Source organism: Bombina bombina, chromosome 2 (genome assembly GCF_027579735.1).
Source record: "Bombina bombina isolate aBomBom1 chromosome 2, aBomBom1.pri, whole genome shotgun sequence".
NCBI classification, from domain to species: domain Eukaryota; kingdom Metazoa; phylum Chordata; class Amphibia; order Anura; family Bombinatoridae; genus Bombina; species Bombina bombina.
The window spans coordinates 883,686,530-883,702,500 of NC_069500.1; the positions used below are offsets into that span (position 1 = coordinate 883,686,530).

Genomic DNA, 15,971 nt, shown 5'->3' on the forward strand with positions numbered 1-15,971 from the left:
AACCCTCGCTTAGATAAAATCAAGCGTTCAATCTCCAAGCAGTTAGCTGCAGAGAAACTAGATTTGGATGATGGAAGGGTGCCAGAATGAGAAGATCTTCCCTCAATGGAAGTTTCCATGGTGGATGAGATGACATTTCCACCAGATCGGCATACCAAGTCCTGCGAGGCCACGCAGGAGCAATGAGGATCACCGAAGCCCTCTCCTGTTTGACCCGAGCAATCACCCGGGGAAGGAGAGAAAATGGAGGGAACACATAAGCTAGGTTGAACGACCAAGGCACTGCCAAGGCATCTATCAGTTCGGCCTGGGGATCTCTGGACCTGGACCCGTATCTCGGAAGCTTTGCATTCTGGCGAGACGCCATAAGATCCAACTCCGGCCTGCCCCATCTGAGAATCAGATTGGCAAATCCCCATTCCAGGATTTCCCATTCCCCCGGATGAAAAGTCTGTCTGCTCAGAAAATCCGCTTCCCAGTTTTCCACTTCTGGAATGGGGATTGCCGACAGATAACAAGAGTGAGCCTCCGCCCACTGAATTATCTTGGCTACTTCTGTCATCGCTAAGGAACTCCTTGTTCCTCCCTGATGATTGATGTAAGCTACAGTCGTAATGTTGTCCGACTGGAATCTGATGAATTTGGCCGAAACCAATTGAGGCCAAGCCTGAAGCGCATTGAATATTGCTCTCAACTCTAGGATATTGATGCCCTCAGGGATTTCCAGACTGCTCCCCATCCTATCAGGCTGGCGTCGGTTGTCACTATCACCCAAGAAGGTCTGCGGAAGCATGTCCCCTGGGACAGATGATCCAGCGACAACCACCATAGAAGAGAGTCTCGTCTCCTGATCTAGATCTATCTGAGGAGAAAAATTTGCATGATCTCCATTCCACTGACTTAGCTTGCTCAGTTGTAGAGGTCTGAGATGAAAACGAGCAAATGGAATGATGTCCATTGCCGCCACCATCAATCCAATTGCCTCCATGCACTGAGCCAATGACAGCCGAGGATTGGACTGAAGGGCCCGGCATGTATTCAGAATCTTTAACTTTCTGACGTCCGTCAAAAAGATCTTCATGGAAAGAGAGTCTATTAGAGTTCCCAAGAAAGGTACCCTCGTCTGTGGAACTAACGAACTCTTTTCTAGATTCACTTTCCACCCGTGAGTTCTTAGAAAAGACAGAACCATGTCGGTATGAGACTTTGTTAGTTGATAAGACGACGCCTGGATCAGAATATCGTCCAGATAAGGCGCCACTGCAATGCCCCGCGGCCTGAGGACCGCTAGCAGAGGCCCCAGAACCTTCGTGAAGATTCTGGGCGCCGTGGCCAAGCCTAAAGGAAGAGCCAAGAACTGAAAATGTGTGTCCAGAAAGGCAAAACGGAGAAACTTGTGATGATCTTTGTGGATAGGAACATGAAGATATGCATCCTTTAGATCCACGGTAGTCATAAATTGACCCTCCTGGATCAATGGAAGAATGGTACGAATAGTTTCCATCTTGAAGGATGGAACTCTTAGAAACTAGTTTAGACTCTTGAGGTCTAAAATAGGTCGGAACGTTCCCTCTTTTTTGGGAACTACAAAGAGATTTGAATAAAACCCCTGTCCCTGTATCGGAATGGGACAAATTACTCCCATAGAAGAGAGATCTCCTACACAACGTAAGAACGCCTCTCTCTTTATCTGGTCTGCAGATAATCAAGAAAGAAGAAACCTTCCCCTGGGGGGAGAATTTCTGAACTCCAACTGATACCCCTGAGACACAATTTCTAGTGTCCAGGGATCCTGAACATCTCTTATAAAAGCCTGGACAAAGAGAGAAAGTCTGCCCCACACGAGATCCGGTCCCTGATCGGGGGCCGACCCTTCAGGCTGACTTGGTAGCAGTAGCTGGTTTCTTGGATTGTTTACTCTTGTTCCAAGACTGGTTGGGTCTCCAAGTGGACTTGGTTTGTGAATAATTCCCTTCCTGTTTAGTGGAAGAGGGAACTCCTTTGAAATTTCGAAAGGAACGAAAAATTACTCTGTCGCCCTCTCTGTTTGTATCATACAAAAACTGAAAATAAGCCCAATATACATGTTATCCTAAAGCAACATGTAGCTTAAGGGAGAATAGATATCGTAGTGGGTGCTACTTAAGCCTAAGAGAACCCACAGGCTATGGACAAGGAGCCCTGTACCCTGCATCTCATCTGTCCAGCCAAATATAAGTGTACAGCCATGTCTGAGAGCCTAAATCCCCAGAAAAAGAAGACTGCACTTAACTCAATGCTGCATAACAGCATGAAGACGTCCCACAGTGTCAAGAGGTCTTCTCCCTCCAGCAATCCTGTGGAAACAGCAGGGCCTTAGTTACTATATGCGAAGACCATATTCTAGAAGGGCAGCACAAGTATGTGAGGCGCAATGAGGCTAAAACCCCACCAGTTCCCATTACCTTAAAGCCACCTGTTAGCTCTACTCTAGAGGCTGACAAGGATTACGGCTACACCCTATAGTAAAATCGCACACTTTGGCACCATTTTAAAAATAATAAACTCTTGATTGAAGAATCTAAACTAACACCTCACTTTACCTCTTCCTATCACTAACACAGGCAAAGAGAATGACTGTAGTGGGAGGGAAGGGAGGAGCAATATATATACAGCTCTGCTGTGGTGCTCTTTGCCTCCTCCTGCTGACCAGGAGGCGATATCCCACAAGGATGAAATCCGTGGACTCGTCATATCTTGTAAAAGAAAGTAAGTAAATCCACCATTCCTATGTATTGTAAAATGTTTATTTGACCTACCATATTTATCATCCAGATATTGAAGCAATGAAATTCCACCAGAACAGAACTCAGGAGTCATGTAAATAACTTTAAAATGTCCCCTGTAAAAATTACAAAACAAAATATACAATTAGTGAATGTTTAAGAAACACACTAGTTCCACACACATCTCTATGTCTAATAAAACGTTATATATCCTTCTAAAAAGCCAAAGTTAATGCAGGGCATGACAAACCCTGGTGCCAAGGAGCAATTGGCACCTTAAAATTAGGCCCTGGTCATCTGGTTTAGAGTTCCACTAGCAACAGCTAAAATTTAGTTTGGTGCCGCAGGATCCTGTCTAGGCCCTGAAACTGTGAATTACAAATCCAAATTTTATTGGGTGGTTATATAATGTATGTATACATTTGTGTATAATATTTATACACACTCATACAATGGGCAAAAGTCTCTGGTTCCTAAATAATGGGCTGGCTCCTAGATTTTGAACAAATGTACACTGAAGCTAGCCAAACAATTGGAATGATAATGAATTTCTTAATCACTGTAATACCTGTAACACTATGTCCATATCATATTGACGGAGAAGCCAAGATGGGACTAAATAAAAAAAAAAATGAAATCTCTATCCACAAATTATTAGTGGGATATTCACTCCTGGCCCGCAGGAGGCGGCAAAGAGCACCCCAGCAGAGCTGTTAAGTATCACTTCCCTTACCCATTACCCCCAGTCATTTGGCCGAAGGGAAACGGAAAAAGAAGATAATACAAGGGTATACAGATGCCCGAGGACTAGGCAAAAAAACTGTCTTAAAGTGGATGTAAACTCACTGCTACTCGACAATCACAACTGCTTTATCATCAAAAAATAACATAAGTTTAATTCATGAATTTTGTTAAAACATAATATATAAACAATGTATATACCTCTAAAACTATAAAAGTCTTGGTTTCTCCCTCCGCCCGCCATTTTGTTCCGCTTTCCTTACATTGACTGACATTTCCCTAAACAAATAATGTGGCGTACCCCGTGGCGTCTAGCCCCTTTTTCTTAACGTCATTTTATATTTCTGCGCATGCGTCTTTTATATGCGCATGCGTAAAACCACTTGAGCTGGCTTTGGAAGCGCTTCGTGCACACGCTCTAAGCATGCGCATATAAAGGCCGCTTCCCCAAACTTCGTGTTTTTCCCAGGAACTGCAAGTAAGTATCTATGCTGCTCCGCAAACTGTTTGAAATTGTAACGATATATTTTGAGTATTGAAAGAGCGGTTTGGAAGTGCCTGACTGATTACTAATGCAAATCCAGCAATAATAACTAAATTAGAAGCGCATGCGCACAAAAGGGACCCATCGAGAACGCGCAAGGGTAGTACGTCATAGAGCGGGTGGGACCGCTCTAGACGTTATGCGCTGAAAATGAAGGAAGTTATGGATGGGAGGAGCTCAGCCTGAAAACGGAGCAAACTTACTAACGTAAATATAAGTTTATTTGTTTGTTATATAAATTACAAAAGTATGCAGTATTGATAAAAGAGTGCTTAAGAACAAATTTGGAAGTTCAATATGTAAAAAATTTACATCCACTTTAATTTAAATAAGGGTGGGTCGTGGACTCTCCATGCCCATAAAGAAATACATTTATCAGGTAAGCATAAATTTTGTTTTCTTTCCTATGGCATGGAGAGTCAACGAAACATTCTAATTAATAGTGGGAGTCAATAACCAAGCTAGAGGACACAGAATGAATAGAAAAGGGAGAACAAGACAGGCGGACCTAAACAGAAGGCACCACCACTTGAAGAACCTTTCTCCCAAAAGAAGCCTCAGCTGAGGCAAAAGTATCAAATTTGTAGAATTTGGAAAAAGTATGAATAGAGGACCAAGTGGCCGCCTTACATATTTGCTCCACAGAAGCTTCATTTTTGAAAGCCCGTGAAGATGAAACAGCTCTAGTGGAATGAGCCGTAATTCTCTCAGGAGGCTGCTGTCCAGCTGTCTCATAAGCTAAACGGATAACACTTCTCAACCAGAGAGAAAGAGTGGTAGAAGTGGCCTTCCGACCCCTACACGCTTACGAGAGGAAACAATAAACAGGGCAGAAGGCTGCCGAAAATCTTTAGTTGCTTGAAGATAAAATTTAAAAGCACGCACAACATCCAAGTTATGCAAAAGACATTCCTTCTGGGAAGAAGGGTTAGGACAAAAAGAAGGAACAACGATTTCCTGATTAATATTGTGATCCCACACTACCTGAGGGAGAAACCCCAACATAGTACGAAGGACTGCATTATTAGCATGAAAAATAAGGTAAGGGGAATCACACTGCAGAGCCAAAATAGCAAGAAGAAACAAAACCTTCAAAGATAGTCATTTAATACTAACATAATGCATCGGCTCAAACGGAGCCTGCTGCAATACACTAAGAACAAGGTTAAAACTCCAAGAAGGAGCAACAGATTTAAACACAGGCCTGATTCTGACAAAGGCCTGAACAAAAGACTGAACATCTGGCACAACTGCCAGACGTTTATGCAGAAGAATAGACAGAGCAGAAATCTGACCCTTCAAAGTACTTACTGACAAACCTATCTCCAGGCCCTCCTGAAGAAAAGCCAAAATTTGGAAAAACCTTACTTTGTTCCAAGAAAAACCTTTTGAATCACACCAATGAAGGTATTTACACCATACCCTATGGTAAATTCTGCGAGTTACCGGTTTACGAGCCTGAAGCATAGTATCTATGTATCATAGTATCTATGACTTTCTCAGAGAACGCCAAACTTAGACGTTAAATCTCCAAGCAGTCAGCTTCAGAGAAACCAGATTTGGATGAAGCAAGGGACCCTGAAGTAGAAGGTCCTTCCTCAAAAGTAACCTCCACGGCAGAAGAGATGACATTGTCACCAGATCCCCGAACCAGATCCTGCGAGGCCATGCAGGAGCTATTAGAATCACAGAAGATCTCTCCTGTTTGATGCGAGAAATTACACGTGGAAGCAGGTATGCTAGATTGAAGCTCCAAGGAACCGCTAGAGCATCTACCAGAATGGCTTTAGGATCTCTTGACCTTGAACCGTACTCTTGACCTTGAACCATCAGATCCAACTCCGGAACCCCCCCCACCTGAGAGTTATCATTGTGAAAACCTCTGGGTGGAGAGCCTACTTTGAAAATCCACCTCCCAGTTGTCCACCCCTGGTATGTGGATAGCAGAGAGATGGCAATCGTAAGACTCCACTGGAGAATGTGAGACACCTCCTTTATTGCCAAGGAACTCAGAGTTCCTCCCTCGCGATTGATGTAGGCCACCGAGGTGATGTTGTCCGACTGAAATCTGATAAATCGGACCAAAGCTAGTTGAGGCCAAGCTATTAAAGCATAGAAAATTGCTCTCAACTCCAAGATGTTTATTGGAAGAGACAACTCCTCTGGAGTCCACAAACCCTGTGTCTTTAAGAACCCCCAAACTGTTTCCCAGCCTAACAGACTGGCGTCCATGGTCACAATCACCCAGGAAGGCCTCAGGAAGCATGTTCCTTGAGACAGATGGTCCTGTGAAACAAACCATGAGAGTGAGACTCTTGTTGGGGAATCCAAATTAATCTTCTGCAAGAGATCTGAGTGGTCCCCGTTCCATTGACTGAGTATGCATAGCTGCAGATGAAATCGAGCAAAAGGAATGATGTCCATGGAGGCAACCATCCCTCCAATCACCTCCATGCATTGAGCCACAGATGGATGGATAGACTGGAGAGACAGGCAAGAAACATGAAGCTTGGATTTTCTGACGTCCGTCAGAAAGATCTTCATGGACAGGGAATCTATAATTGTTCCCAAGAAACAAACCCTTGTATCTGGAACAAGAGAACTCTTTCCTAGATTCATTTTCCACCTGTGGGAACGTAGAATAGACAACATCTCGGTATGAGATCTTGCTAGATGAAAAGATGGCGCTTGAACTAGAATGTCGTCTAGATAAGGTGCCACAGCAATACCGTGGGACCTCATCACTGCCAGAAGAGCCCCCAGAACCTTTGTAAAAATTCTGGGAGCTGTAACAAGGCCAAAAGAAAGGGCAACAAACTGGAAAGGTTTGTCCAGGAAGGCAAACCTTAGATACTGGTAATGATCCCTGTGAAAAGGAACATTAAGATGCACGTCCTTCAGATCTATGGTCATCATGAACGGACCCTTTTGGACCAAAGGAAGAATAAAACTAATGGTCTCCATCTTGAAGGACAGAACCCCAAGGAATTGATTGAGACAGTTTAAGTCCAGAATAGGACGAAAAATGCCCTCCTTCTTGGGAACTACAAATAGATTTGAATGGGTCCTTCAGGCAGTTTAAGAAGGCCTCTCTCTATCTGATTTGCAGAAAACCTTGACAGGTGGAACCTGCCCCTGGGAGGACAAGATTTGTATCCTATTCTGTAACCGTAGGAAACTATATCTATGGCCCAAGGATCTGGAACATCACGTATCCAAGCCTGCTGAAAAAAAGGAAGCCTGCCACCCACTTGATCCACTACAGGATCAGGGGCTGCGCCTTCATGTTGATGTAGAATCAACGGAAGGCTTCTTAGCTTGATTTCCCTTATTCCAAGGCTGACTGGACCTCCAAGAAGAACTTGCATGTTGGCATCACAACTAAATGTCTTGCATCTCCATTATAGTAGTCGCTTCTTATCCATGGGATCCTTGAAAGAACAAATATCTTCAATATGAATAGAGTAGAGGGAGCCAAAGTAGAGATAGCTCCCTCTACACCTTGGGCACCGTGCGCCACGAGTCACGAATAGAGTAAGCAACAGGAAACATCTTATTAAAAACAGGGGACGGGGGAAATCCCTGGTTTATCCCATTCCTGAGTTATAATATCTGCCATACGGTCTGGAACTGGAAATACTTCCACAGATGAGGTTACATCATATACCCTATTAAGCTTACTAGACCTCTTTGGATTATCCGCAACAGATTCGGATTCTTCCAAAGTAGCAATAACCTCCTTCAAAAGAACTCTGTGTTCTAACGTAAATCTGAAATTAATCTCCTTTGAATCTGCAGAATTTGTCACTACAGTATCAAAATCTGACATTGCCCCCTCAGAAACCACTGAAGAATCATCCTCATCAGATAATTGAGACAAACTGACTAACGCAGCTTTAGCGGAGTCAGCCTTACTAACATCAATATGTTTAGATTTGCTCTTTCGTTTACCAGAAACCTTTGGAAAAGCTGATAAAGCTGCAGAAACAGCAGAGGTAATCTGCGAAGTGAAATCCCCAAGTAAAAAAAAAACACCCTTAGAAGTTTGAGAGAAACCACAGGGCACTGCATGTGAAGCTTAGGAAGCTTGAGGGGAAAGCTGAGGCATAGCTAGGATAACACTATCCTAAGAGACAGGAGGCTCAGGGAGAGACATCTTATTTTTAAAGGTTAAAGTTTTATTTATACATGAAGAACAAAACTGTACAGGAGGAATTATCTTAGCCTCCAAATACAATAAGCATTTTTCAAATGAATCAACTTCAGTATAAGTGTCCATAATTGGGTATCAGTTCACAATTAACAAAAAAAAATTACATGCCAAAATAAGTTTATTTATATGAACCAATAAAACATAAATAAGCACTTAAAACCCTCAGCTCTGCTGAGGTCGTACCCCTCCAGAAGTTGCTATCCCACTAGCACAGAAAACCGGACACAACAAGTAAGAAGTAAAACAAACACCTGTCAAACACTTCATACACTCTCCCATTTTCACATAAAAGCAGTGCCCCTAAAACAGATTTAAATACTTTCCACAAGGATTTAACCCCTATAGAACCGGTACCTTCAAACCTAGAAGGGAAAGCACTTACCTGTGGATCCTGCTCTGTCAGGCAGGAGCTGTTTTCTGAGGTGTGGCAGCGTCACCTTATCTAGCAGGGACATATAGAAAAGAAAGAACAGAGTAACCAGCTTTCTATAATAGGGGTAGAAGTTAGAAGTTTAAACAAAGACTACCTCACCATCTCATAATTGATAAATAGCCATCATTACTCTTACTAAAGAGATTGACATGGACACAGCATAGCCCCAATCCTTGCTTGCAGGGAAAAGTACCCATTAAAAGGATTAAAATCTTCAGACACTATCTTCGCCATCCTTCCGTCAAGGCAAAGAGAATGACTGGGGGTTATGGGTTAGGGAAGTGATACTTAACAGCTCTGCTGGGGTACTCTTTGCCTCCTCCTGCTGGCCAGGAGTGAATATCCCACTAGTAATTAGAATGTTTCGTGGACTATCCATGCCATAGGAAAGAAATGAAAGCAGATTCCTATACCAAAGTATATTGTATATGCCCTTTTAATTTGTTATGTTAATATATATATTTGATATATGCTGAAGAACTAACTTATATTTTGTTATTTATTGCAGTAGACTGTTATTTAGTTTATTTTTCTAAGTATAACAAATTCCACACTTTTGACAGACACAAGGTTGTTCCCATAGCTACCATTTATACTCATGCTTGTGTAATAACAGATGCTGTATCTCGTCTTCAATGCATAAACCCCCATACTATTCCTCCAAATAGTTAAAACCAATAGTGGTCTATTATTTCAAGGCATAGTTGGCATAAACTTCATTTCAGATGACTGTTAGAAAACCAAAAGAACAAGTGACACTTACGCTTTCACCTCACTAAGGACATTTTTAGACTGTGCAGATCCAAGAAAACAAGAGGGAATGTTTGACATCCTATAATTAAAAGAAAGAAAAAAAACTCTTAAATTTAGTACTAAATTATTTCTGTAAAAGAAAATGCAAGTGACAAACCTGGAGAAAATGATCAGGAAAAGATTAGCAGTCCACAAAACTCATTGTGAGTTTTAAGGCAAACTAAGACACAAAGCAAGCACCTCTATAGACAAATAATACACTTTAATAATATTTCACCTGCTGACTTTATTATTGTTATCTCCCATAAAAAAACATTTCTAACAATTTATACATTATAGTAAAACAAATACTCAGACCAACAACTCCGTCAAGCAAACCCAGGAGAGGAGATTGTATATTAAATGTCCAAAATGTATTAAAAGGGATAGTCTAGACAAAATAAACAAATGATTCGGATAGAGCATGCAATTTTAAGCAACTTTCTAATTTACTCAATTTATCAACTTTTCTTTTTCTAAATGTAGCCACCAATCAGCAAGCGCTACCCAGGTACTGAACCAAAAATGGGCTGGCTCCTAAGCTTACATTCCTGCTTTTTCAATTAAAGTTACCAAGAGAACGAAGAAAAAGATGATAATAGGCCTAAATTAGAAAGTTGCTTAAAATTGCATGCTCTAACTGAATCATGAAAGTTTAATTTTTGACTAGACTACCCTTTAATTCAATGTAAATAACATAACAGGTACAGCACTCAAGCGAACACAGCTGACACGTTTCCAATCTATTGGCACTTTATCGGAGCTAGTTCAGAGATGCCACTATTAATATAATGTAACAATTAAAAAGACAAGTATTTTTTCTTAAAGTAACAGTACATAATTTTTACAATAGTTTGGCATGTTCTAATATTACTGTGTCTTTAGGGTAAGGAATCTGTCATTTTAAAAGCTTTTAATGTAAGGAAAAGTGTAAAAATATTCTATTAAGATGAAAAAAAGGACATGTGCTTTAGCTACAGTGAAGTGATGATGAGTACCTGGTACAACCTAATACATACACTCACCAGCCACTTTATAAGGCACACCTGTTGAATACCTTGGTAACACAAATTGCTAATTAGCCAATCACATGGCAGCAATGTAATGCATTTAGGCATCTAGACGTGTTGAAGATGACTTTCTGAAGTTCAAACCAAGCATAAGTGACTTTGAACGTGGCATGATTGTTGGTGTCAGGCAGGCTGGTCTGAGTATTTAAAAAAACTGCTGATCTACTGGGATTTTCCCGCACAACCATCTCTAGAGTTTACAGAGAATGGTCCGAAAAAGAGAAAATATCCAGTGAACGGCAGTAGTGTGGACGAAAATGACTTGTTGAATTCAGAGGAGAAAGGGCAGAATGGTTTGAGATGATAGAAAGGCAACAGTAACAGTAAGGTTTACAGAATACCATCTCTGAACGTACAACACGTCGAACCTGGAAGCAGATGGGCTACATCAGCAGAAGACCACACCGGATGCCACTCCTGTCAGCTAAGAAAAGTAAACTGAGGCTACAATTCGCACAGGCTCACCAAACTTGGACAAAAGAAGATTTGGAAAAACATTGCCTGGTCTGATGAATCTCAGTTTCAGTTGCGACATTCAGATGGTAGGGGCAGAATTTGGCGTAAACAACTTGAAAGCATGGATCCATCCTGCCTTGTATAAACGGTTCAGACTGGTGGTGGTGGTGTAATGTTGTGGTGGATATTTTCTTGGCGCACTTTGGGCCCCTTAGTACCAATTGAGCATCGTTTAAATGCTATGGCCTACCTGAGAATTGTTACTGACCCTGTCCATCCCTTTATGACTACAGTGTAACCATCTTCCGATGGCTACTTCCAGCAGGATAATGCACCATGTCACAAAGCTCAAATCATCTCAAACTGGTTTATTGAACATGACAATGAGTTCACTGTAGTCCAATGGTCTCCACAGTCACCAGATCTCAATCCAATAGAGCACCTTTGTGATGTGGTGGAACAGGAGATTTGCATCATGGATTTGCAGCTGACAAATCTGCAGCAACTACGTGATGCTACCATGTCAATATGAACCAAAATCCAACACTTTGTTGAATCTATGCCATGAAGAATTAAAGGGACAGTCTACACCAGAATTTTTATTGTTTTAAAAGATAGATAATTCCTTTATTACCCATTCCCTAGTTATGCCTAACCAACACAATTATATTAATACACTTTTACCTCTGGGATTATCTTGTATGTAACTTACATAATGTAAGCCTCTGCAAACTGCCCCCTTAAGTCCGTTCTTTTGACAGACTTCCATTTTGGCTAATCAGTGTGGGCTCCTAGGAACTCCACGTGAAACACATGAACTAACACCCTCTAGTGGTGAAAAACTGTCAAAATGCCCTGAGCTAAGAGGTGGCCTTCAAGGGCTTAGACATTAGCAGTTGAACCTCCTAGATTAAGCTTTCAACTAAGAATACCAAGATAACAAAGAAAAATTGATGATAGAAGTAAATTGGAAAAAAATTTAAAATTATATGACCTATCCGAATAATGAAAGTTTGTTTTGGACTAGACTGTCCCTTAAAGGCAGTTCTGAAGGCAAAAGGGGGTCCAATCCGGTACTAGCAAGGTGTACCTAATAAAATGGCCGGTGAGTGCATATACACATACACTCTAGTAGCTCCTATAAAAATAAGTTGAGTGACAAATCCTTTAGTTGACTGAGGAGTCAAAACAAGCTTTCCAATAGCATTCCTTGCCCCCCCCCCCCCCCCCATCACAATTCTTAGTTTAGCTGAAATTATTCCTTTTAACTTAAAAACTAGCAGGTAAGGAAAAAAACAGATCTCAAATAATACTGAGAAGGTAGAAGCATTAGTGGAATGAATAATCAAGGATATCTCTGACTAATATCCCTGGATTAAGAGAAATACCTACACACATTCCTTAAAGGGATAGTAAAGTCCAAATTAAAATTTCATGATTCAGATAGGGCATGTAAATTTAAATAAATTTCTGATTTACTTTTATCATCAAATTTGCATTGTTTTCTTGGTATTCTTATTTGAAAGCTAAACCTAGGTAGGCTCATATGCTTATTTCTTAAAGGCCACCTCTTATCTGAATCCATTTGAAAGTTTTTCTTAGCTAGAGGGCATAAGTTCATGTGTTTCATATAGATAACATTTTGCTCACACAAGTGAAGTTATTTAGGAGTCAGCACTAACTGCATGAAGTGCAAGTCTGTCAAAAGATCTGAGATAAGGAGGAAGTCTGCAGAAGCTTAGATACAAGGTAATCACCGAGGTAAAAAACATAATTTATGTAAGAACTTACCTGATAAATTCATTTCTTTCATATTGGCAAGAGTCCATGAGCTAGTGACGTATGGGATATACAATCCTACCAGGAGGGGCAAAGTTTTGCAAACCTTAAGATGCCTATAAATACACCCCTCACCACACCCACAATTCAGTTTAACGAATAGCCAAGTAGTGGGGTGAAAAAGAAAGGAGTAAAAAGCATCAATAAAGGAATTTGGAAATAATTGTGCTTTTATACAAAAAAATCTTGCCAATATGAAAAATGAATTTATCAGGTAAGTTCTTACACAAATTATGTTTTCTTTCATCTAATTGGCAAGAGTCCATGAGCTAGTGACGTATGGGATAGCAATACCCAATTAGTGGAACTCGACGCAAGAGTCACTAGAGAGGGAGGGATAAAATAAAAACAGACATTTCGCTGAAAAAAATTAATCCACAACCCAAATAAAAGTTTATTCTCATAAATGAAAGGAAAAACTTAAATCATAAGCAGAAGAATCAAACTGAAACAGCTGCCTGAAGAACTTTTCTACCAAAAAGTGCTTTCGAAGAAGCAAATACATCAAAATGGTAGAATTTAGTAAATGTATGCAAAGAAGACCAAGTTGCTGCTTTGCAAATCTGATCAACTGAAGATTCATTCTTAAAAGCCCACGAAGTAGAGCTGTAATCCTCTGAGGCGGGGCCAGACCCGACTCCAAATAAGCGTGATGAGTCATAAGCTTTAACCACGATGCCAAAGAAACGGCAGAAGCCTTCTGACCTTTCCTGGAACCAAAAAGGATAACAAATAGACTAGAAGTCATCCTGAAATCTATAGTAGCTTCAACATAATATTTCAGAGCTCTCACCACATCCAAAGAATGTAAGGATCTCTCCAAAGAATTCTTAGGATTAGGACACAAGGAAAGGACAACAATCTATTAATGTTGTTAGAATTCACAACCTTAGATAAGAATTTAAATGAAGTCCGCAAAACTGCCTTATCCTGATGAAAAACCAGAAAGGAGATTCACAAGAGAGAGCAAATAATTCCGAAATTCTTCTAGCAGAAGAGATGGCCAAAAGAAACAACACTTTCCAAGAAAGTATTTAAATGTCCAAAGAATGCATAGGCTCAAATGGAGGAGCCTGTAAAGCCTTTAAAACCAAATTAAGACTCCAAGAAGAAGAGATTGATTTAACGACAGGCTTGATATGAACCAAAGCCTGAACAAAAAAGTGAATATCAGGAAGCTTAGCAATCTTCCTGTAAAAAACAGAAAGAGCAGATTTGTCCCTTCAATGAACTTGCAGACAAACCCTTATCCAAACTATCCTGAAGAAACTGTAAAATTATAGGAATTCTAAAAGAATGCCAAGAGAATTTATGAGAGAAACACCATGAAATGTAACTCCTCCAAACTAGATAATAAATCTTTCTAGAAACAGATTTACGAGCCTGAAACATAGTATTAATCACAAAGTCAGAGAAACCTCTATTAAGCACTAAGCGTTCAATTACCTTCAGATTTAAAGATTTGAAATCCTGATGGAAAAAACGGACCTTGAAACAGAAGGTCCGGCCTTAATGGAAGTGGCCAAGGTTGGCAACTGGATATCCGAACAAGATCCGCATACCAAAACCTGTGAGGCCATGCTGGAGCCACCAGCAGCACAAACGATTGCTCCATGATGATTTTGAAGATCACTCTTGGAAGAAAAACTAAAGGCGGAAAAAATATAAGCAGGTTGATAACACCAAGGAAGTGTCAACGCATTCACTGCTTCCGCCTGAGGATCCTTGGACCTGGACAGGTACCTGGGAAGTTTCTTGTTTAGATGAGAAGCCATCAGATCTATTTCTGAAAGACCAGACATCTGGACAACCTAAGAAAACACATCTGGATGGAGAGGCTACTCCCCCGGATGTAAAGTCTGACGGCGGAAATAATCCGTTTCCTAATTGTCTATACCTGGGATATGAACCACAGAAAATAGACAGGAGCTGGAATCCGCCCAAGCAAGTATCCGGGATACTTCTTTCATAGCTTAAGGACTGTGAGTCCCATCCTGATGATTGACAAATTCCACAGTTGTGATATTCTCTGTCTGAAAACAAATGAATGGTTCTCTCTTGAACAGAAGCCAAATCTGAAGAGCCCTGAAAATCGCACGGAGTTCCAAAACATTGATTGGTAATCTCGCCTCTTGAGATTTCCAAACCCCTTGCACTGTCAGAGATCCCCAAACAGCTCCCCAACCTAAAAGAGTCGCATCTGTTAAGATCACAGTCCAGGTTGGACGAACAAAAGAGGCCCCTAGAACTATACGATGGTGATTTAACCACCAAGTCAGAGATAGTCGAACATTGGGATTTAAGGATATTAAATGTGATATCTTTGAAAAAACCCTGCACCATTGGTTCAGCACACAAAGCTGGAGAGGTCTCATATGAAAACGAGGGGATTGCGTCTGATGCTGCAGTCATGAGACCTAAAACTTCCATGCACATAGCTACTGAAGGGAAAGACTGAGACTGAAGGTTCTGTGAGGCTGCAACCAATTCAAAATGTCTCGTCTGTTAGAGACAGAGTCATGGATATAGAATCTATCTGGAAACCTAAAAAGGTGACCCTTGTCTGAGGAATCAAAGAACTTTTTAGTAAATTGATCCTCCAATCATGTTTTCGAAGAAACAACACTAGCTGATTCTTGTAAGATTCTGCAGAATATAAAGACTGAGCTAATACCAAGAAATTGTCCAAATAACGAAACACCACAATACCCCGCTCTCTGATTACAGAGAGCAGGGCACCAAGAACCTTAGAAAAGATTCTTAGAGCTGTCGCTAGGCCAAAAGGAAGAACGACAAATTGGTAAAGCTTGTCTAGAAAAGAGAATCTCAGAAACTGAAAATGAACTGAATGAATCAGAATATGAAGATATGCACCCTGTAAGTCTATGGTGGACATATAATGCCCTTACTAAACAAAAGGCAGAATAGTCCTTATAGTCAAATATAAAAAGAGAGAGAGATGCACTCAGCTGAGACAGAACAAAAGCTAGAAAACCTTCCGTGCCTCTTCTTTTTCAGTGCCACTCAGGGTGCATACTCTTTTCGCACACTATGCCCCATCACAGAGAAAAAATATTCTGTAGCATATAAGTCTGACCCTGCCCAATGACACCGAAAT

The 15,971-nt window shown here is 40.8% G+C and overlaps 1 protein-coding gene across 1 annotated transcript in view; it reads right to left on the minus strand.

Annotated features, from left to right (window-relative positions):
• The window catches only part of WRN (WRN RecQ like helicase), a 377,656-nt gene that overhangs the window by 218,976 nt on the left and 142,709 nt on the right, over positions 1 to 15,971 (minus strand). The window contains exons 15-16 of the mRNA XM_053700137.1: positions 9,460 to 9,528; positions 2,799 to 2,881 (exon numbers count right to left, since the gene is read on the minus strand). Of these exons, the coding sequence (XP_053556112.1) occupies positions 2,799 to 2,881; positions 9,460 to 9,528 (152 nt within the window). The remainder of the gene's footprint in view (positions 1 to 2,798; positions 2,882 to 9,459; positions 9,529 to 15,971) is intronic.